This window comes from Rhinolophus hipposideros (genome assembly GCF_964194185.1).
Source record: "Rhinolophus hipposideros genome assembly, chromosome: 8".
NCBI lineage: Eukaryota > Metazoa > Chordata > Mammalia > Chiroptera > Rhinolophidae > Rhinolophus > Rhinolophus hipposideros.
The window spans coordinates 32,045,787-32,069,412 of NC_138054.1; the positions used below are offsets into that span (position 1 = coordinate 32,045,787).

The following is a 23,626-nucleotide window of genomic DNA, read 5'->3' on the forward strand; positions in this document are numbered from 1 at the left end:
TTTTTTACTTTCTTTCTTAGTAGATGGTGCCGGCCTAACAAAACAACGTATTTTCTAAGTATGGTCTCTAAGTATGGCTCAGCATGGTTTTTTTCATGTAATATAGGTCTTTGGTAACTATTTGCAGGCCAATCAATACATTATTAGTAAAAAGGGTCATGCTTCATTTTATAGATCTTTCCACAGTTGTTCAGGAACATTTAAAATATGAATCTATGAGGCAGTGGGGTTAAAATTTTTAAGTGCACATAAGCATATTAAAACATGAAAATGGTATAAATGTTACAAGATTTCATAAAGCAAACATGTACAATAAGTCAATGTAGTTAAAATTATTAATTGTCAAAGCAGATAATTCCAACTCACCTCTGTTCCCACAAAGAACTTTGTACAGAAGTCATCTATTGGCTTGAGAATATTGGCCAACCCACTTTCCAGGTTCTGGTATGGGTTCTCTTCTGCCTTTATGACTTTGTTCTGAGATAACAATTTATCTGGGAGAGGAGTATGGGTAAAAGAAGCACACATTTACAATGAAAGATCTTTTAAAATATAGTTCGTCTATATTTTCTGTCCCTTTCCACACAAACCTGTCCCTCCCCAGTGTGGCATAAGTCCAAGCATTTTTAGAGTTCTAATTTAGCAGTAAAATGCCTTCTCCCACCCACCCTCCAAACCAAGGCGTATGTAGGACCCCCTGCATGTAAAACTGATAGAAGCTGCATGCTTTTTGAAGTGTTTCTTGGGTGGGACAGGAGAGACTCTTCTGCTTACTTTGCAGGGGTTCTAAAAGGTTTCATGGAACACAGCTTGCAAACCACTTCTATATATTTACATCATTTCAGCATTATTTACAGTCAACATTGGACACAATATATATCCCCTGCGTTATATTACCCTGAATAGTCTCAATAAGGCTTTCTAATGAGAAACTCATGCCACTGTTATTCAGTGGGCATCATATGAAAATTTTTCACAGTTCAAAAGTAGCCTATTAAGTGTCCAAAATTCTTTAACTTCTAAAAAAATAAATCTATCTAAAATGCATTACTTGTTTGTCATATGCACAGCATATGTAACATTATTTGTTTCCTGATGAGCTTAGATTTATTATTTCTGAATATCACTGACTGTTCTATATCATAGCTATAAGGATACATGCAAACAGCAAGAATATGGTTCATCTGGGGGCTGAAATTCAGGCATTATCTGGAACTTCTTTCATTTTAAAACTATCTGATGCTATTTTTAAAAAAAATCTTTTATAATCTAGAGTTAATAAATGTTATTTATTGGCACTTTGGAAAAGAGAGAAAAGCATAAGGACAATTACAAAAATCACCCATTATCATATCTCCCAGAGATGAACACTATTAAAATATTGGTATTTTCCTCTAGTTACTTTTCATTTTTTTATTTTTATTTTTTTTAAAAGATTTTATTGGGGAAGGGGAACAGGGCTTTATTGGGGAACAGTGTGTACTTCCAACTTCCAGGCCCTTTTTCCAAGTCAAGTCGTTGTCCTTTCAGTCTTAGTTGTGGAGGGCGCAGCTCAGCTCCAGGTCCAGTTGCCGTTTTCTAGTTGCAGGGGGCGCAGCTCACCATCCCTTGTGGGAATCGAACCGGCAACCTTGTGGTTGAGAGGATGCGCTCCAACCAACTGAGCCATCCGGGAGGCAGCTCAGCTCGAGGTGCTGTGTTCAATCTTAGTTGCAGGGGGTGCTGCCCACCATCCCTTGCGGGACGCGAGGGGTTGAACCGGCAACCTTGTGGTTGAGAGCTCCTCTAGTAACTTTTATGTGAGTATATATAAACAGGTTTTTTAAAATTGGGTATTTTATTACTATATCCTGCTTTTCTATTCTCTTAAAGCTGTATCTTGGACATTTTCCAAGGTCACTTATTAGTTTTTAGGAAGTGTGGTATGAAATTTCTGGGATAGATGGTAGAGAAATAGGTGCTCTCAAAACCTTCACCACCACATCTCAATGCATCCTCTGGGTTACATCACCCACAGGAAAACAAACAAATGAACGTAAAACCAACCAACAAACATATCAACGAAAACTAAAATAAGAGAAGAAAACTTCAGTTATGTTGATATATATTGCATTTCAAAAAATGTTTAGCATAATTCTGGACCAAAGTAAAAAATAGTTTTCATGATTTAGTAGGTACAGTCAACCAACACCTCCATTGTTTGGGATCTATGTGTTTTGAGGGGCCCCTTTACCAGTAGGCAAGACATTAGAAACAAGTATCAAAGTCAAGCCAAACATGGAACCACTTTTAAATAGATCTTTAAATAGCTGTATTACAAAGTGTCAGTCAACATTTCAGAAAAAGCTAGGCACATTTAATCACACTGTTCTTACTAAAAGATATAATACATTTAGCAAAAGTAAAAGGTGTTTTGTCTATTCAATATATAAAGTTAAAGTCATTAAAATATTTATTTCAAATTCTTCACTCATGTCAATGTCTGTTATTCTCTTTTCGAATAATGTACATAAATATATTAGTAGAATAGAACATGTATATAATTTGTAAATAAATACATGTCCACTGGGAGTATGTACTCCAAATGGTTTCCTGAGAGGGTGCCAGATGGAAGAATTTGAAGCCCTTTGGTCTAACAAGGGAACGCAAGAGCCTGATGCAGGGTTCACTACTAGTAACGCAAAGGAAGAGGCATGTGTGAGATGCATTGTGAATTAAGACTTAATTGTTCTGAGTGACAGACTAGACATGAGGGGCCTGAGGAGAGAGTCAGGGGTGACTCAGATTCTGTTCTGGAGAGATTGACTTTGAGGGAAAAGGTTAGGTTCAATCCTAGGAGAAGGAGAGAGAGGAAGTGAGAGAGAAGGGGATTCTTGGAAGAGATAAAAAAGTAGACCGTAGTACCAAAGAGAGAGTGTAATGAGAAAAGCACACAGCTGAACTTGGAATTTGAGGTACTTTCAGTGATTAGAGGGCAGCAGGTAAAATGGAGCCAGGAAAGAGGACAGAGGAGAGAAACTGAAAAAGTATGAGAAAGATCACAAAACCTAAGAAAAGGGGCTTAAACAGTGTTTAATGTGATAGAGTCAAGGAGGAGGAGGCCAGAGAAAAATGTCATCAGCTGCATTTATTCGGACTTGACTGGAATAACTTGGATATTTATTAAATTCAAGATCATCCTCATAGGTCATGGATTTTCCATCACTGGGGATAGTAGCAATAATAGCAGCTAACATTTATTGAAGGCTTACCTACCACATGCCAGGCACTAAACTGTGTGCTCCTCATGAACTACTTCATTCAATCCTCACAATAACTGGAGGTGGTTAAACATGAATCCTCCTTCAGGAATGAGTCAACTGAGGCTCAGGGAGAATAAGTAACGTGCCCAAGATCTCACACATGGTAATTAACATTTATAGTGAGTTGATGTGCTGTTCTTAGACCTTTACATGTATCAACTCTTTTTATCTTCACAGTACTCTATGAGGTAGTTATCTTTATGATCCCCCTCTCCTCCTCACATCTTCCTCCTTCTCTTTTTAAACACGTTTTTTTAAAAAAATGTAAGGCACAGAGAAGTAAAGTAATTTGACCTGGTCAAACAAATTGTGGCTTTGGGATTTAAACCCAAATCATTGACTCCGGAATCCACACACTTAACCATTAAGTTCCATTGCTTAGAAGAATATAACGCAGGCTCTGAAGGCAATTTCAAAGAAGAATTCCAAAACTATATACAGTAAAGTCTTCCTCATTGGAATAAATATAGGACTTAAAGTTCTACAAGGGGTCTATTAAGACCTAAAATGGCAGGCAAAATGTGAGTGGCCTGTGGCCACTAGATGGCAACAGAGTATCAGACACTGACGTTGAGACTGAGCGAAGCCTTGGGAATGTGATGGTAGAATAGCCTGGAATAGCTGTATTCACAGTCGAAGGAGAACAAGTATAGTGTCAATAAGCAAAATGTGATAGAGAAGCACATGAATGTATTCTAGTCAGCAGGTCCATGTCTGGCCAGAGTAGGTGGGTAGCTGGCAGTTTGTCTGAAGGAGAACCAAAATACCACAGTTAGATCTCAAATACGTGCTGAAAGCTGGTTGTCTACACAGGAAGCAGGACATGGCCATAGTAACTGCCTTTAGAGATAAGATGCATGTGTTAGCAAGATCCATGGAGCTATGGAATTGTCTGCAACATGGATCACTGGCCACACATAAGGGGACATGGCCAATCAGTCTCAGCTGTGTATCTAAAAACATGTCCATTCCTTCCATGAACTGATTTAGCCAAATATGCCTTTCTCTAAGAAACATCCAAAAAATGATTTTGTCTGGAAAGAGAATATTCATTTGATGAGGAATATTTCTGTTTGATGGCATTTGGGTCATGCTTTTAGGTTTTTCTTTTAAATAGGCCCTTCCTTAAGTGGATGTGGATATGTAGTTGTTATGTATTTTAGTATCTATCCCATCAGAATGTAAACACCGTGAAAGGAGGGACTTATCTTTTTCACAGCTACGTCTTCAGAGGCTGGCACTTTGCAGGAGTTTAATAAATGTTTTGAATAAACACCGATGTAATTGTGGAGATAGTAATGTAAAAATTATTCTTTAAAAGTTAAAAGATCACAATATTTCTGTATAATGCCCCTGGCCACATTTAGCTTCACACTCCTATTTCCTAATGTTAGCAGTGCCTATGCTAAAATGAAACAGAATGTTCTTTAAGGGACAAAAAAAGGGCTTTATCCTCTGAAATTCTACCATACTTAGGCAGTCTTCAGAAAGACATGGCTCAGGAGTCTAATATTTGTAAAGAAATGAAGTGTCAACAGAAATTACACTCACTTGAAAGACATTAAGGTTAGATTTGTTTGTTAAAAAGATATGGTCAGCCGGCCCTGTGGCTCAGGCGGTTAGAGCTCCATGCTCCTAACTCCGAAGGCTGCCAGTTCGATTCCCACTTGGGTCAGTAGGCTCTCAACCACAAGGTTGCCAGATTCCCACATGGGTCAGTAGGCTCTCAACCACAAGGTTGCCAGTTCAACTCCTCGAGTCCCGCAAGGGATGGTGGGCCCTGCCCCCTGCAACTAAGATTGAACATGGCACCTTGAGCTGAGCAGCCTCCCGGATGGCTCAGTTGGTTGGAGTGTGTCCTCTCAACCACAAGGTTGTCAGTTCAATTCCTGACTCCCGCAAGGGATGGTGGGCTACTCCCCCTACAACTAGCAACAGCAACTGAACCTGGAGCTGAGCTGCGCCTCCACAACTAAGATTGAAAGGACAACAACTTGACTTGGAAAAAAGTCCTGGAAGTACACACTGTTCCCCAATAAAGTCCTGTTCCCCTTCCCCAATAATAATAATAATAAAAGATATGGTCATATCTCATAATAAATTTTTTAAAATACACTTTAGAGAGACTTTTCTGCTTGTGGCCCAAATGGAGCAATTAGTACTGGATTTAGGCTCTCTCACCTAAAACAACCATAAAATGGGCAAGATATACGAAATTGTAGTTTTTTTAAAAAAATGGACATTGGACCAAAAGGACATTAATCTCTGAGAGATGGGAGAGAAAAAAGGATAGTTTGTAACCTAATCATGTCAATAATCACATTAAGTCTAAATGTTTTAAATGTCCCAATTAAAAGACAGAGATGACCAGATTGGATTAAAACAAGAAAAGGAAGACACACAAGAAATGCATGTCAAATATAAGACTCAAATAGGTAAAAAGTCGATGGATAAAGATACCATGCTAACAGCAACCAAAAGAAAGCTGATGGCTATAGTAATATTAGACAAAGTAGATTTCAGAGTAAAGGATATTACCAATTTATCAAGGGGATATAACAATCCTAAACACTTATATATCTAATAATGTGATGCTCAACACCTTTAATAATAGGTAAATGCAAATAAGATATCAGTACACACATTTTAGAATAGTTAAATTAAAAAGTCTAACCATACTAACTATTAGTGAGGATGTGGAAAAACTGGAACCCTCAGACACTGCTGGTGGGAATGTAAGTGGTACAACCACTTTGGAAAACACTTTGGCAGTTTCTTAAAAAGTTAAACACACACCGACCATATGATCATTCCATTCCTAAGTATTTACTCAAGATAAATGAAAGCATATCTCCATACAAAGCATGATCATATGAATGTTCATGGAAACTTTATTTGTAATAGCCTTAAGCTGAAAACAATTCAAATGTTCATCAGGTGAATGGGTAAATATTTATGGTATATTCATACAATGAAATATTACTCTGAAATAAAAAGGAATGAACTATTCATACACACAGCAACATGGAAGAATCCCAAAATAATTATGCTGATTGAAAGAAGCCAGACCAAAAAAGAGTATACATTGTATGAGCTACATAAAATTCTAGAGAACGCAAACTGACACATAGTGACAGAAAGCAGATGGGTGGTGACTTGGGGGTGAAGGTAGGGGAGGTGCTGGAGGGATTAAAAAGGGAATCCCTACATGAGTTAACCTTTGGGAGTGAGGAATATCTTTGTTATCTTGATTATAGTGATAGTTTCATGGGTTTTCAACACATCAAAACATATTAAATTGAACACTTTATCATGTGCATTTTGTTGTATGTCAATTATACCTCAACAAAGTTGTTTGAAAGATATAATGATATCCTTATTATAAACTGGATAAAAGCAGTAAAATCCTCTTGACCATCTCTTTTCATTAGGTTAAAAAACAAGACTAGGACAATTAATAAGTTATCTTTTTACAAGTTACATTAAGCTCTCTCAGTGTTGGTTTTCTTAACTGTGATATGGTAATGAAAATTCCCAGCTTACAGGATTGTTGGGATTATTAGCGTCTGTTTTATTCAGTGTTATACCCCCAGGGTCTAGCAGAAAATGAATACTTCATAAATATCTGTTACGTGAATGAAAGCATGTGCCGTACTTAACTCTTGGCTGGAATTCAATAAATTGTAATCAATAATCGAATACAAAGAAGGAAGAGAGAACTCACCTTAGATTCCCTCTGGAATAGAGCAGACCCAAATAAATTTAAAAAAACATGCAATATTTTAATATTGCTTTGAAAATGTCTATAAGAATGTACTGATTCCATGTTTTTAGCATGAGGTCTTTTTAGCATGTTATCTGTGATACACAAGGCTTCAAAGTAAGTTTTGCCCATGCTGGATATTAGATACACAATAGGTTTTTCTTTGCTGCCCTGTCATTTAACTGAAGATTGAAAAATTTATGAGAGTAGACACAGACAATAGTTTAGTGGTTACCAGAGGGTAAGGGGGGTGGGGGGAGGGAGATGAGGGTAAGGGGGATCAAATATATGGTGATGGAAGGAGAACTGACTCTGGGTGGTAAACACACAATGGAATTTATAGATGATGTAAGACAGAATTGTACACCTGAAATTATGTAATTTCATTAACAATTGTCACCCCAATAAATTAAAAAAAAAAGAAAAAAGAAAAATTTATGAGTGGAAATCCTTTTGATAAGGTAAATGTTTGGAAAATAGTTGGTAGTGATTCTTATATGTTTTCATTATGCATCGTTCTCAAGGTGGGATAGTCACACACACTTTTATTTTAATAGTTTTCCCAGCTTATCTGTGCGCCCTTCAAATTACTTCAACAAAGATGTATGGGTTGAGTTGAGATAGATTTAAAAGTCAATTGTTCTTTCTTTACTTAGTTTTATCATGGTGCTATAGAAATATTAATTTTCCTAATATATTCTGATTGAGAATGGTAAATTTGTTTCTTGGTACTTCATAACTTATTTTACTAGGTATGATCCATTCTATAGAATTATTCTCTGAGCACATACATATTTGTTAAGTGAACTTCGTTAAATTTTTTTAATGTAGTAAGTTTTCAAAGACACATAAAGGTGCTTAATAAACGTTTGTGAAACTGAATTCTGTCAAACTTTTTAGTGTGTATAGGCAGTTTTAATGTGTTGCCTATAGCTATTATAGCCATTATAAAGTTACACATCGGAGGGTTTGATTTTCTGTATTCTGTTTACAAATTAGACAGACTATCCCAGCAAGTAACCTTAGACATAATGAGCCACTAACACTAAAACTATCAGATGCCTTTTTAAGAAGCAAAGGAAATTACCTTGTGCTTTGTAAAAGAGATGATCTTCACACAGGCTTATCTTGGTTGGGCAGTGGTCTAAACTTGTTTCACCTTTAGAAAGCTTTATCTTTTGGGAGAACATACAAGAGAGATTATTTCCGTATATCCTTAAATTATTTTTGCTTTTCCCTTCTACTCCCAGATTGCTGTTTTCCACCTCTCTGTCCTTCTCCCTTCTCCATTCTTCCTCAGATTTCTAGTTACCTTTCCCCAAGGAAAGCACTGTCTGTGGGCTCATTTCCAAATCCCCAAATCTCATGTGTTGTTTAATTTCTGAAAATGTTTTGTATTCTTTTTATAACACATTCTTATTGATTTTAATATAAAACAACGGCTCATTCTCCTGTTCCCTAAATTTTTCAGCTAATCAAAGCTCCAGAAAGATGTGCAGGGACTTGACATTGCCTGGCATTGCCTAGTCCCCTCAGGGCCGCACATGCCCAAGTTCCAGAAGTGGCCCCGGGTCTGCACCAGAATGGGAAATGGTCACACTTGATATTTTTCCCTCATGGCTCTATCCCCACTTTTCCCCATTAGGATGTTTGTCCACATGCTATACAATTATTCTCAGGTGAATTTTTGTTTGCTTGTTTCTTTTTAAACTATTTACGGCTCAGTGAATCCTCGCCCAGAAAATTTCTAATCCTAACTTCTAATCCCAATTATTTCAGGAAAATTCTCGTCCCTTCGTGCTCTGTCTTCTATTGGGAGAAAATACATAATAATGTAATTCTAGTGATACTTATAAAGAAAGCAAGTAAACAAAGAAAGATATCAAGTTTGGAAATAGAACTAGACATTCCAAAGAAAGAGAACCATCAACATCAGAAGTCCATTCATACTTTCCACACACATCCCACTAAAACCGTCTTTCTTGAAGCTCTGCCATTCACGACGAGTGCAAATAATTTCTCATTCAATTTCTTTTCAGTTTGTTTGGTCATAGGTATCACAATACTGTTTCCTAGTATTAATGTGCAAAATATCCAGAATTGTGGCCACAGTAGAGGTAAAATTAGTTTTTTTTGGCTAACCTGGGAGCCTACCAATTTTCAAGCAACTGGTATGCAATTGAATGATTATTATGCAAACTATTTGTAAGTTGTGGCAGCTTATACATGAACAATTATTAATTTCAAGTTCACAATAATTGTGATTTGGGGGTTGATATGGGCAGGCATCACAGTGACTCAATTAAATAATTTATTGGATGAATGAATCAGGAATTATAAAGTCCTGTGTTAATTTGTGCTGCTCTACTTTTAGAGTTTATGTAGGGTTGTCAATACATATAAATTATATAGTGTATGTAAGCAAATAAGATGGAATAAATCCTATGTTATTTACCTTAAAGAGAGGTTTCCAGGTGAGATCTAAGTGCAAAAAAGTAGTTGGTATATCAAAAGGAATTTCAATAGTTTCTTCTTTCTTTTTCTCTGCTGGTTGAGGGGTTAAAGTTTTCTGTGGTCTGATATCCCAAAAACAAATTGTGCTTTGAAAAAAAGTTCACATATTATTTTTTTATTAAGTACAAATAAAGTTGTAATCTCAGGACTACCATTCTTGCTGCTACACATTAGCAATATAATCATGGTTGTATTTTAATATCTATGAAACTAAGATTTTTATGAAATGGAATTATTTTGCATTTTCTATTTTAGAGAATTATATAGTTCATAGGGTTATTTAACAATTTGGTTATTTGTTGGTCTTGAGACAAATATCAAATATGATAATTGAGTTTGGAGATTTACACATTTTTTTTTAACACAATGGCTTTTTGAAATATAACCCATGTACTCCCAAATTCACTCTTTTAAAGAGCACAAATCAATGGCTTTTAACATATTCAGAACTGTGCAACTGTCACCACAGTTTTAGAAGATTTTCATCAACTCCAAAAGAAACCAGATTAGCAGGCATGCCTCATTCACATACAGAGGGTGCCAAAAAAATGTATACACATTTTAAGAAAGGAAAACTGTATGAAAATTGTAATGCTCAATAGTATATACCAATAACAAAAGATGAATACAAGTCACATTTGACTTCTGCAATTACAAGAGGTGCTCAAAGTGGTTACCATCAGCGTCCAGACACTTCTGATTACGGTGAACTACTGTTTGAGCAACATTGACCAAAGTGTCCACTTGTATACATGTTTTTGGCACCTCAGTATATACTGTGAGAACACCACATACACAGATGGAGTTATATTTAATGTGCTTTTTACATCGCAGGCATCCAATAAGTGTTATTTCTTCTCTTTTCTCCTTCCTCACAGGTTGACTATAGAAATCAGATGAGATAACGTATGTGAAAATCCTTTATAAAGTTCTACACATACATACAGTGTTACTTTTAGTGCAATAAACTTGGTAAAAAATTTATAATGAAACTTGTACAGTACTTTAGTGTCTTTGTATTAATTATGTGAAAACATATGATGAAAACCACAAGAAGTATGCTAGATTAGCTCCATAATTTATATCACTGAGGTTATGAGTAACCTGATTTAATAAACTTGAGATATTATTAAAGATTTAGATGTGTATGTATTTAGATAAATGGTTGGTAACTAAAGTAGGAGTAACAAAACTTGCATTTATTTATGTGAATTATTTAATTGATACTAATCATTTATTCATCTTAATAATGAATAATTAAAATAAAATTAATTAATTTTGGTAAAACTTGAAATTTTAATTAAGAAATTATTAAAATTAATAAAAATAATAATCATTTTTGTGTTGTTAAAACATAAATCCTCAGGAGAATACCACAAATGATGCCATAAGATCTATTTTAAAATATAGTTGATTTAAACTGTTTTTCAAATTACACAGTTCTTCTTGAATCTCATTTATGCCATTACTTTGCATTATTTGTGAAATGGTTTTGCTAAATACATATAACTCTAGTTGAACTATATGCATAAATCAGTCACACATTCTTAATTAATGGAAATTTATTTTATCTTATTCTACATTGTAAGACTTTTTAGCATGGCTGAAGTATAAAGTTTAGGACTGATGAGTTTTCCAGATAACTAAAAGTTAGGTTTTCTAAATGCATAAACTTCTTTTTTTTACTTTAACAACTTTTTAAAGAAACTATTTTTAGAATACTCTAGACTATATCCAAATTTAAGGGCCATTATTATAAACAACAACCTGTATCTTCAATATAGAATGCATAATATTTTTAGTCTGTTCAGTGCTTCTAAATGTTTTTCAAGGCTACCAAAAAACAGTATAGCTCTGCGTTCTGTTGTTTATAATCAACATTAAACCCTGAGCATTTCTCCATTAAATAATAATACAATTCTCATTGTTGTGTAATATTTCATATGCCCCTATAGGTGCCATCCATGTGTTGCTTTTGCCTGGGCAACCAACACCCCTCTACTCTCCTCCCCCGCTACACCCACATGTTTTTTAGCAAAAGCATTCTAATCGTTTTAGAGGGACATGCTCCTTTCCTATTGGAAGCACTCAGGTTGCAACTGTCACTCAAGGTTCTCTGCCATTCCTTCTCTGGCCAAAGGGGTGAGTTCATGATGTAATAGAAGTAACTTAGACTCTTTAATGACACAGGTTTGGTACTGATTCCTTCATATCAAAGGGGCTGGCCATATATTCCTGGGGCCCAAATCCTTGGGACCCTTTCTGAGGCCTAGTCAGCTCTTTCTTTGATTCAGTAACAACATTACTTACTAGCTATAGTATAGGATATAATTATATATTCTGTAGGTGTCAAAAACATGTATACACATTTTAAGAAAGGAAACAACTGTATTAATTGTAATACTCAATCCATAAGGATAACAAAAGATGAATACAAGTTACATCTGACTTCTGCAATTACAGGAGGTGCTTAAAGTGGTTACCATCAGCGTCCAGACACTTCTGATTACGGTGAACTACTGCTTGAGCATAGATGACATCTCTTAAAATGTGTATACATTTTTTTGGCACCCCCAGTGTAACTCACTATATATAATGAGCTAGAGATGGATAAATGTCTTTGCCTTCAGAGACACATTTCCTCTATCCATAAGTATCTTTCAGAGTTGTAGCGGATATTAAAAAGTTAACCTATTAAAACACCTAACAGAGTATTGGCATAAACTTCCAATAAACGTATTACATTTCCACTAAGTTTATTTTGTCCCCTTAAGTTAGCCATGCTCAACTTCTGTTGCTTGCAACCACAGAACCTTACCCAATACATGCCCACAGGATGTGTCGGTCTCCTTGACCCTTTGCCCACGCTAATGTTACTTGTGCCTTTTCCTGCCACCCCACACACAGCTGCTTCTGCTGCTGTCATTCTATGACTTGAGGTGTCATTGTTTCTATTGCGGTCAAAGCTGTTTGGAATGGAAAGTTTTGCCAGTATTTGGATGCTAGATAATATTAGTACTCTTCATGTTTCCTACTCCATTATGAATTTTCAGTTCTATAAATTGGGAGATGCAATTTTTAAAACTAAACATTCTTTAACATAGCTACCAAATTGTTTACAAAAAACACTTTTTATAAATATGCAATAAAAATTTAAAACTCATTTTTTAAAAGAAGCTTTCGAAATTAAAAGTTGTTATCTTCGTAACTGTAAGATAAAATTAAATGTAAACAACACAAAAGGTAAATTTACAAATATAAGAGTGTGAAGAAGCAGAATAACTATGGATAGTGTCATACATTATCAGTCATGAAATCTAGTTAATTCTTCTTTTTACAACATATTTTTTATCTATAAAAAGATATTTTTAACCAGCAGAAATCTATAACATTGTATCCTTTAGTTATATTAGGTTTAATTACTATACTAAAAATTATTTAAGGAACAGACGAATACAATGATTTTAGAAGTGTCTAAGAAAAAATACTATATTACATGAAAAGATATTAGGTAAAGTTTAAGATAAGACATACCAATCTGCTGAACAGGTGACAAGTTGACAGCATAGCTCACTTCTATTCTCAAAGACGGAACCCATTCTGTTAATCTATTTTTTGAAAAATGCAAGATATAAGTTCTGTGTGCCTAGAACAGCAATGACTTTTTTCTGATAGCTTTTTAAATTTTTTATTTTTTTTCTTTGTTTTAATTTCTATTAAAAGAACATAACACTCCCACAGAAATTTGGAAAATAGGTTGTAAAATCAAATATAATTATGCCATATATCTTTTCCAGTCTTTTTTTCAGAGACACTTTTATGTAGTTTTAATTAGCATGCATGTACCCTTCTTTCCTGAGATTATAATTCGAATGCTTACCTGTGTATTCATGAATTAATTCTATTATAACAGTTTTATAATGTATAGATTATGTGCCATAATTTCATTATCCATTATTATTGGAAATGTAGGCTCTTTCTGCTTTGCCCTATTAATTGTGAAGCTGAACACAGGAGCTTTTATGTAATTGTTAAGTAGTTAAGATTAATAGAAAAGAGCCTTAGTGATTTGTTGTAATTTTCCTCTGACTTGTTATTTTTATTTAAATTTTTAATCACCTGAATTAATTTGCGTGTATGGTGTGAGTTAAAATGGAATTCCTTCTCTTGGTTGTAACTTCCATTATCATATGTTCAACTTTTATAGATAACAGAAACTATGCCTGGGCTATTTATTTCAGTCCATTATAACTTTTTAAAATATTATTGTTTTGCGTAATCTATTTGTATACCTTGAAGGGCTAATCACCTTTTATAACTCTAATTTTCAGATTAATTTTTGATATTCTCACCTGTTAATTCTTCAAAGTACATAGTAGGTAGACCCTTAGTGTCCTTGACTAACCATTTGGGGAGCTTACCAGTTTCCAAATTCACAAACACCAGACTTTGTGGGTCAAGTACAGAACCGCAGAGCCAAACTGTAGTACAATCAGCGGGCTCACTCACTGCACAACTAGTTTTTACCACCAGTCGCAAGGTACAATTCAGGACTGCCTTGGCAAAATTATTCCTGTATGTCTTAGATCTTCAGAGTTGCTTGCTTCAAACAGCTGACGTCATAAATTTTAAATCCACAAAGGCTAAGTGTGTAAAATATTTATGCTCTATTTTTGCATATGAAACTCTCATCTTTTCCACCATTGTATTCTATCAATGTTGACATCATCTAGATTTTTTAGTGCTTTTTAAACCACGGTAATTGAAACATTGGCCTTACTCTCATCCCCAACTCAGATATTGGACTAGTATCAGTGACACAACTGTTTGGTGCCTAGTTCCTGGTAATTGCACAATTTAAATGTAAATGAATTATTGACTTGAAACATTCTCTGTGAATAAAATCTTCCAAAACGTTATACTCCAGCAGAAGAAATGTATGAAGCCATTGAGACTTACCTCAAAGGTGTCAGGCAGCCAATGTATATCTGTAATTACTTTTTTATGTCCACTTTCTATTGAGGAGACTGCGCAGTGTCTGATATACATTACTTCCTTATTACTGTCTGGTTCAAGGAGGAACATAGGCTGGAAAAATGTTTTTAAAAAGTTATGTGCAAACTTCAGAGAGTTGATGAATGAACTCATACTGTACTCATCATTCCAATTAAAATTAATTAACATTAATAACTTGGAGAAATATCAGTTTAAGGAAAAACATAAATGAGTGTGACTCACTCCCTAAAGAATCAATGAGATCCCATTTTTGAAGGAGTTTTTTTGTTTGTTTGTTTGTTTTTTGCTCGCACAGAGGCCACATCTCATTGTTTCTTGGTGAGAGATTTGTTGATGTAAAGGTTGAAGAAGTGGGGCTGCAGATGTGCGCATGGTAGGTAAGTACTGAGTTGGGAGCTGAGGACTTTTTTCCCAAGCCACAGCTTCACGAAATCGGAGTATATAATCAAGTCAGAGAGGATAGTAGCCCCTTCATTGTATACATGAGAAAATCGATGCTTGCTGAGATGAGGGGACATGTCCAAACTCACAGGTCTATGACTCAGAGTCTGGACACAGTGCTCTCTCAGCTGCATCAGATTACGCAATTCACTTGGCCTCTTCCTTTTATTTAATGACAATAACAACAAAGAAGAACTTAACATCTTGGGATAGACAGTGCCATCTGTTTTGTGGTGTTTTACATCAAGGGCCTACACAAAAGTGATTCAGAACAATGTCCACAGCAGATGTGAAGGACTGGGAAATAACACTGGGTTTTCCTATTGAGGCTTTGTTTAGCTTGGCAACTCTGTTAAGTACTTTTTGATAGACTTCAGAATGAAGAAAAAAGTTGCAAGAGAAGAATTTGAAAAAATCCAACCTTGAGTATGGGTTTTTTACTTCTACTGCCACCCGCCTTAATGTTTTCTATGCGATCAGCATGTGCAGTAATGTCCCACATGACAATCTGAAAAAGAAATAAATGTGATCACAACATATTTGTAGGATTAAAGGTTTTTTGAAAACCTATTTGCATTGATATGCACTCTGATAAATCAATAAATTTGGGGGATAATCAAATTTAGCCTACGTCTTAGGTAGGTCAACAACTTTTTAAAGCTAATATAAAAAGAATGTGTTTTTTTTTTCTATAAAAATATTTTCAACACTTTGATTTTGGTGTTTGTGTTAATAAATGCTAGTGTTTTTTAAAATCCAAGATAAATATCACACAATACCCTCTGCTTTGGGAAGAGTTCATCCTCTGATGGGGGAATGTGCTATGATTGTGGGGACAGGTACTTTCGACCCAGAAGAAAACAACCTGTTCTCCAGAATTAAGTACAAACACCCAATTGTCCAAAAAGGCTAAGAAATGATGATTTTGATTTAATTGGGTATTATGGCCAACTCCAAATTTGCATATGACGGTCATTTTTTGAAAAATCAGAATAAAGTAGCATATGCAACACTAATTTAGATTAATTTTCAATGACTAAATTTAATTTCAGTACACAAAAATATTAACAAAATGTCAGGATTACAGAATTATTAGTGCATTTAATTTCTTCATTTGCTTTTGTAAAATATTCTATAACAAAGTTGTATTATCTCTGTAATGAGTGAAACAGGCATTTCAGGATTTGCAGGGCTGAGAGCCTGGTCTCTGGGTCATCATTGTGACCACCAGTAACTGTTGAACAAAACTGAGGGAGAAAATTTGTTTTATTGGATGTTTTTTAGTTCTAGAAAAATGGGCACGGACGCTGCAGACACTTAAACTTCAACCACAAGAACGTTTTCCTAGCCACACCAAAAAACATCATACACCCTCATAATGGTCAAATTTACTGCAACACAGTGAATTTCAATTTTGATCCTAAGATAGATTTAAGGTTTTTGTTTTGCTTTATTGGAGTAACAAATAATTGGAGGATAGATCTAAATTTTATATAAATTAGATAACTCAAAAGGGAAAAAAGAAAACCAAACATGGTATCCTACTATACACATATAAATTCAAGGACATTATGTATGTTTTCCAGTGGATTTCTGTTTAAATTCTGTATCCTTCCCTAACTCCGAACTTTAGAAAAATTTCAGAAGAGGCCTCTTGACTGAGAGGTATTAATGCTTGTGGGTTTTGTTCTTCCATGAAATCTTATACATTGTGTGGTTCTATCTGAGCCACATAAATAGGTCTGACCTGGTTTAGTTCTGGTTATCATGACTGGATTACCCTGTGGATAACTTGAGCTGTGATACCATGTCTAACACTCATTTATTTATTTATTTATTTATTTATTTATTTATTTAGTTGCTTACTTATTTATAGTAGGAAGTTTTTTTAAAAAATTTGATTTTATTGTATTGTTTTTAAAGTTGCCATACCCCCCACCCAACACATCTTTATATCCCAGTTCAGATTGGCACACAATCGGCATGCCTTCCTTCTGCTGAACTGAATCCTTAAATTCAAAAACCTACCAATCAAAATGTATTACAGAATGTTATCTAAATTAATAGATACATGAAAAAAATTTCAATACATACCTGTCCATTTATGCAGCCTCCAGCAATGATATTAGGGTTAGTTGGACAGAATTTGAAGCAGAAGATGTCATCTGGGCTCTCCAGCATTAACTAAATTAAACCCCGCAAATTCAAGAGAGTGAGAAAACCTATTAAGACTATGGCTGAAAATAATAATAAGGCAGTCAGAGTCTAATTTTATAGCTATTTATCAGAAACATGCACAGTGAGTCCATTTCCAGCATTCTACCTCTGAATTAGAAACTGCTTTTGTTGAATTTTTGTGGACATTGACCATGTCTAGGAGAGCAGGTACACTCTCAAGGAGACAAAGTCTCCCCTCCCCCATTCTCCATGGCTCATTGTAGGGGCATCTTATGATTTTTCACAAACAAAATGACTATGAAATCAATGTTTCTGAAAAGTATGGAAAATTAGATTTGGGAAGCCAGGATATTTGTCTGTTTCATTCCCGGGGGTATATCTAGCCTGGCACATAATGGGCACGTGAAAATAAAATTTGTTGAATGAGAAAAGGTGCAGGTATTGCCAGTAATAATATTTCAAATTTTAAAATAACACAGAACTCAGAAGGTAAACAAACTCAAATGCTTGGAGTGTATGGAGGAAGCCCTGCAAGGAATACACCAGTGTGAAGGAATAGGTATGTTAACCATAGTTAGCACAAGTGTTACTGAGTTACCATCAAGCAAAACACATGCATGGTTACTGTTCTTTAAACATAACTACCAAAAATGTAGGCCCCAGAGGCCACAGGTTTGCCACCACTGAGCAAAAGATTGCAAACTGGAAATGGGGTGAACTCTCTTGGTTAATTTGGTACTCTGTGGATTCTAGAGAAACCTTTACTTTTGAAGATAAAATCTTTCAATACTCTCCTATGGTTTTGTTGGAACATTGAAATCATTTGAATTATTTCTTTAAGAAATTATTTGCTTGTCTTTATTAATTTAAAAAATTTGATATTATTTTATATTAATTTCAGGTGTACAGCATAGTGGTTAGATATTTATATAATTTAAGAAGTGATTCCCCCAGACTAGTCTAGCATCCACTTGGCACTATGAATAGTTATTACTATATTATTGACTATATTCTCTATGCTTTACTTTACATTCTTATGACTATTTTGTAACTATCACTTTGTACTTCTTAATCCTTTCATTTTTTCACCCTGCACACGACCCCCTTTCTATCTATCACTCTAATAAATCTAGGACCCATTTGACACCATACATAGTCATTACATATTATTGGATATATTTCTTATGCTATACCCTACATCCCCATGACAACTGTGTAACAACCCATTTGTATGTACATCTTAATCCTTTCCCTTTTTCACTCGCCTCTAATACCCCCCACCCCAAATCTGGCAAACATAAAAATTTCTCTGTATGAGTGTTTCTGTTTTGTTTATTTTGTTCTTTAGATTCTACATATAAGCAAAATCACACTGTGTATGTCTTTCTCTGTCTGATATACTCCACTAAGCACAACACCCTCCAGGTCCATCCATGCCGCTGCAGATAGCAAAATCTGCACTGTCTCCCAGTCTTGGCCAGGTGTCTTTAGGTAGTAGGAGTCCTGTGGAGTCCAGTGGCACAGTCTCCCTGGCCACTTGCTCTGGGTGTTCCAGAGTGTCCCTTGTGTGAGCTGTGTGTGTCCTAGTATAGTTGAACCTTGATTGCTATTGGCATGTCAGGGGGCAGGATTGACCCTTAGACAGACTGGCTGTGGGGTTTGGCCACATCCATAGCTTATGGGCTGCTGTGCAGGGGCCTTACCCCACTGAGTGGGACTTACCCCAGTGGGCTCTGGTGCCTGTTGAGACCACCCTTTGTGCGTGCTGCCTGTGGGGCTAATTGGGTGCTGTTCTGCTGTGGTCTGAAGTCAACCTCCATATATGTTGGTTCTGGGGCCTCTTGGGAGGGACTGCGGTACAGGCCCAGGCCAGCCACTGGCTGTGATTGGTCGTGGAGTACCTGGTAGGAGCTGCAAAGCAATTCGCAGTTGTTCACTGCCTGTGTTAAACCTAGGGGTGTGTGGAAGAGGCCATGCTATGAACCAAGGGCGGCTGCCACTAGTACCAGGTGTGAGCTATCTCTGCAAAAAGCCAGGACACCCCAAGCCCTGCTACATCCTGCCAGTTCCCTTAAGTTTCCGCCACAGGTAAAGCCTCCTGCGGTATGCAAGTTGGATGACGCAGGGTCTCAGGAAGTCAGTAGAATGGGAAGAGCTGTGGTCAACAGATTAATGTAAATTCTGCTTTGTTGCCAGTGCTGAGCTTGCAGCTACTCAGCAAAAGTATCAGAGCACACCGAGGCCAGTCACTGCCTGCCAGAAGCCCAGGGACTCCAATAGTTTTCCAAGAAAAAGTGCAATTTGGCCAAGGCTGGCTGCTCCAAGGCACTCTAGGAGAAAGTGCCTTGGTGTTGGGAGAGATGGGTGGTGCGAGGTGCCAGTGAGTGAGCAGAATGGAGCAGCGGAACTCATCAGGCCAATCAGATTCAGATTTGGCTGTGGTGGAGGGGCGGGCTCAACACAGGAAAGATGGCGCCTGCCTGCTGGCTGCATGGGAAAAGGACCTCACACAGGGAAAATGCCGACTGTCCTCTACTCTTTCCCCTGGAGCCATGAACCTCAGTTTACCCCACCCCTGTACATCTCCGTCACCTCCCAAGTCACCCTCCCTCCACTGAAGCACAAGGTGAGTGCCTGCAAGGGAATGAGTCTGTGTGCAGTCCGTTTAAGAGGACGTCTGGATTTCCCACAGCCTTCTGTCCCACCTGGATGGTCGGAATTCCCAAGGTTTTTCACAGCCAGATGTGGGGGCTCCTTTTCCTGGCACCAGTACTTTGGGCTGGGGAGCCTGGTGTTGGAGGGTTGGATCCCTATTCCTCCCGGGGGGGGAACCTCTGTGGCCAAGATATGCCTCCTGATTCTCAACCGCCACACGGAGGTTTGGGGCCCTTTCAGCATCTCTATCCCTCCGACCATTCTTTGTTGTATTTTTATTCATAGGACTTCTGTTTGGCTAGACTTCAGATAGTTCTCCAGGTTGATTGTTCTGTAATTTACTTGTAATTTTAATGTGTTTACAGAAGAGTTCAGGCAGTGTTTATCTACTCTGCCTATCTACTCTGTTTATCTACTCTCCCATGGATCACATAAATCTACTCTGCTTATCTACTCTGCCATCTTGGATCTCTTCTTCAAATAGGTTTTCAATTCCTTGCTCTCTCTCTTCTTCTGGCACTCCTATGATGTGAATGTTGGTACGTTTGATGTTGTCCCAGAGGCCTCTTATCCTCATTTTTTTGGATTATTTTTTCTTTTTGCTATTCTGATTGGGTGTTTTCTGCTACCTTATCTTCTAAATTGCTGATTCGATCCTCTTCTTTATCTAATCTACTGTTTACTCCCTCTAGTGTATTCTTCATTTCAGTTATTGTATTCTTGATATTTGAATAGCTCCTTTCAATGTTTTTTTTTTTAATTTCCATTTTTACATTTCCATCTGTTTGTTGAAGTCCTCCCTGAGATCTCGAGTATCCTTATAACTAGTGTTTGGAACTCTGCATCTTATAGATTGTCTCCATTTGTTGAGTTCTTTTTCTGAAACTTTGTTCTGTTCTTTTATTTGGGACATATTTGTTTGTCTCCTCATTTTGGCTGCCTCTGTGTTTGTTTGTATGTATTAGGTAGGGCTGCTATGATTTCTGGTCTTAGTAGAGTGGCCTTATATAGGAGGTGTCTTGTGAGACCAAGTGGCGCAGTCTCCCTGGTCACCTGAGCCGGGTGCTGCAGGTATGTCCCTTGTGTGGGTTGTGTATATTTTCCTGTTGTAGTTGAGCCTTGGTCGCTGTTTGCACATCGATGGGAGGGATTAACCCTCGGGATGACTGATTCTGAGGACTGGCTGTGACTACTGTGGAGGAGCTGTGGTGCCGGGGCTGATCCTACAGAGTAGGGTTTGCTTTAGTGGCACTCTGGTGCTTGCCAGATTGCACTTTGGGTGTGTTGTCCTTGGAGGTGGCCAGGTAATGTTCTGGCTTGGTCTAAAGTTGGTCACCAAGCATGCCAGCTCTCTGACCTCTTGGGAGGGGATTCACTGCAGGCCAGGTTTAGCCACAGCCTGTGCCCTGCCTGGGGCCACCTGGTATGAGGCACAAAGCAATCTGCAGATGGCTGCCACCCACACTGGGCTTGGTGGTGCCTTGAGAGGCCAAGCCTCAAACCAAGGCTGGCTGTCACTACTGCTGGGCTTAGGATTGCTCAGCCAGAGGTATGGGACACACTAAGTACAGATGCTGCTTGTGTGAGTTTTGTGAACCTTTGAGAGGTTATAAGAAAGTCCACATGCAGCATGAGCTAAGACAGGTTGTTTGTACAGAAAAGCCAGTGGAAGGGGCTTACATGTGCCTGTAATTTTAATGGGGCAAGGTCTCAGGGAATCACTAGGGCATGGCAGACAAAAGGTGATAGCCAGTTTGATGGAGACTCAGATATAGTGTCTGCCTGTGTCTGCACACATGAAGGGGGAAGGCTCAACAAAGAAACAATGGCTTCCTCCAGCTCTTCCATCAGCTGTCACCCTGAAGCCAGACAATTCAGTTCTTCCCTGTATGTTTTTGGTGTCTTTTGAGTTGCTGCCCCAGCACTGGAGCTAAGAGCAAGTGACTCCATCAGCAAGTAAGTCCGTGTGCCTGGAAGTTCAGGCACACTTCCATGGCATGGAGTGGAGAGTAGTTCTACAGGGAGTAGAGAGTAGAAAATGATAGAAAACCCCAGCGAGAGAATGGCACCATTTTTGTGGTAAGTAGGCTGATAAGAAAGAACTAGAAAGCTGTCATTTTGATCTCTAGGTCCATAATAATTAAAGTATCTAGACTCTATTACAGGAAAACTGCCTTAATTCAGATAAGTTATGGAAGAAGAATAAGGGGAGGCTAGGGTTTATTAGGGAAAGCCTTAATTATATGATATCAATAGTTTATAGAAACAAAATATTATTATACCTAAGTACATTGAAAACACTTCGTCTAACCCTACACAGCTGCCTCCCCTAAGCAGAACTCTTCTTGAGCAGATATTGGAAATAGAACCCTGTGGGGCAAACTCAGCCTTCAGCCTTGTTTTATTTGGATTGCTGTGTGTTTTGGTTTGGTTGAGTGGGTGTTTTGTGTGTTTTGGTTTGGCTTTAGAATAGCTATTTAAAAATTTCGAGATTTCACACAAAATTCCTAATGGCTGGAATCTCTTAAAAAGTGGGACCACCTGGCAACAAGAGAGCTGTCTCTATAGATGGGCATTCTCTAGGGCCACCGTCCCCACTGCTCTCCATTGTTTTCCCACACAACCATCTTTACACATTACCATCACATACTGGTGACTTTGGAATTGAGAAAATTCATGTGAAACTAAAATCTATCTGCTTTTGAAAAATTACTATTTAAATAAAGCCCATAAAAGAGTTTGCTCTTTAAAATCAGTTGAACGTTTATCTTACAATGACTTTTTAAAAATAACATGTTGAGGAGCATTTGAGATCTTGCTCCCTAACATATGTGGTCAGTTTGGCTCAAATAAGCTCTTACAAAAGTTCAAAAATAAATAAATAAATACCATGTTGATTTGTTTAATAAACCTTTTCAATAAACTAACTGTAAACTTTAGTTTCACTCAAATTGAATGGGAGCAAATTCCAAATTGAAGAAAGCATGACTTTATAAGGGTTTACAACATTGATTATAAAGCACTTCTCAATGGAAACTGCTAAAGAGACACATAAAAGTACTGCTTGAAATGTTTAGACTATGAAAATGACTCTCCTTCATTACCTGAGGATGTATGGGATCAGAGAAACTCCAGAAAAGAATCAGTGATGGGTGCAGCAATAATTTACTAGAAAAGTAGACTCTGTCTTCAAAGGAGAGTCGCACAGCCACTGACACAGCTATTAGCCCTGATTGAGACACAATTGGAAATGAAGATGTGCAGCAACTGTACATGGAAATGTGTTTCTAGGTTTTGCTTTTCTACATAGACACTGTTCATTTCCCTTTGGATGAAACTTGAGTAAAAATATTCTATAGGAGAGCAAGAGTTTTCTTAGAGCTCCACTATTTAATATGGTTTGCCAGTAGCCACATGTCACTTAGTTAGCCCTTGAAATGTCCCTATCCAAATTGAGATGTACTGTTAGTATAAAATAAACATTGGACTTTGAAGATTTTATAAGAAAAAAATGGTTATTTGTTTGTTTGGTGAAGAAAGGGCCAATGGTGGGGAAGGAAGAAGAAAGAAAGAGGGCAAGGGCCTCTCTTTCTCTCTCTTTGAAGTCTCACCTTCACACATTCCTACCTCTCTTGGCTGCTCAGTCCTTTAAAGGAGGTGTGTTTCCTATTTTGTCCAGTAATCAGAGAGGCAGAGTGGCAGGGAGAATAAAGCTAACCTTGGGCATCCAACAGTCCTGAGTCAAATCCAGATTTGG

The 23,626-nt window shown here is 37.1% G+C and overlaps 1 protein-coding gene across 2 annotated transcripts in view; it reads right to left on the reverse strand.

The window, feature by feature from the left end:
- DNAI3 (dynein axonemal intermediate chain 3) overlaps positions 1-23,626 on the reverse strand; it is a 74,044-nt gene that overhangs the window by 25,962 nt on the left and 24,456 nt on the right. For both annotated transcript variants that reach the window (XM_081056393.1, XM_081056394.1), the window contains exons 10-17: positions 22,974-23,098; positions 17,131-17,220; positions 15,458-15,544; positions 14,539-14,667; positions 13,114-13,187; positions 9,521-9,665; positions 8,153-8,240; positions 367-494 (exon numbers count right to left, since the gene is read on the reverse strand). In XM_081056393.1, coding sequence (XP_080912519.1) covers positions 367-494; positions 8,153-8,240; positions 9,521-9,665; positions 13,114-13,187; positions 14,539-14,667; positions 15,458-15,544; positions 17,131-17,220; positions 22,974-23,098 — 866 coding nt within the window. The remainder of the gene's footprint in view (positions 1-366; positions 495-8,152; positions 8,241-9,520; positions 9,666-13,113; positions 13,188-14,538; positions 14,668-15,457; positions 15,545-17,130; positions 17,221-22,973; positions 23,099-23,626) is intronic.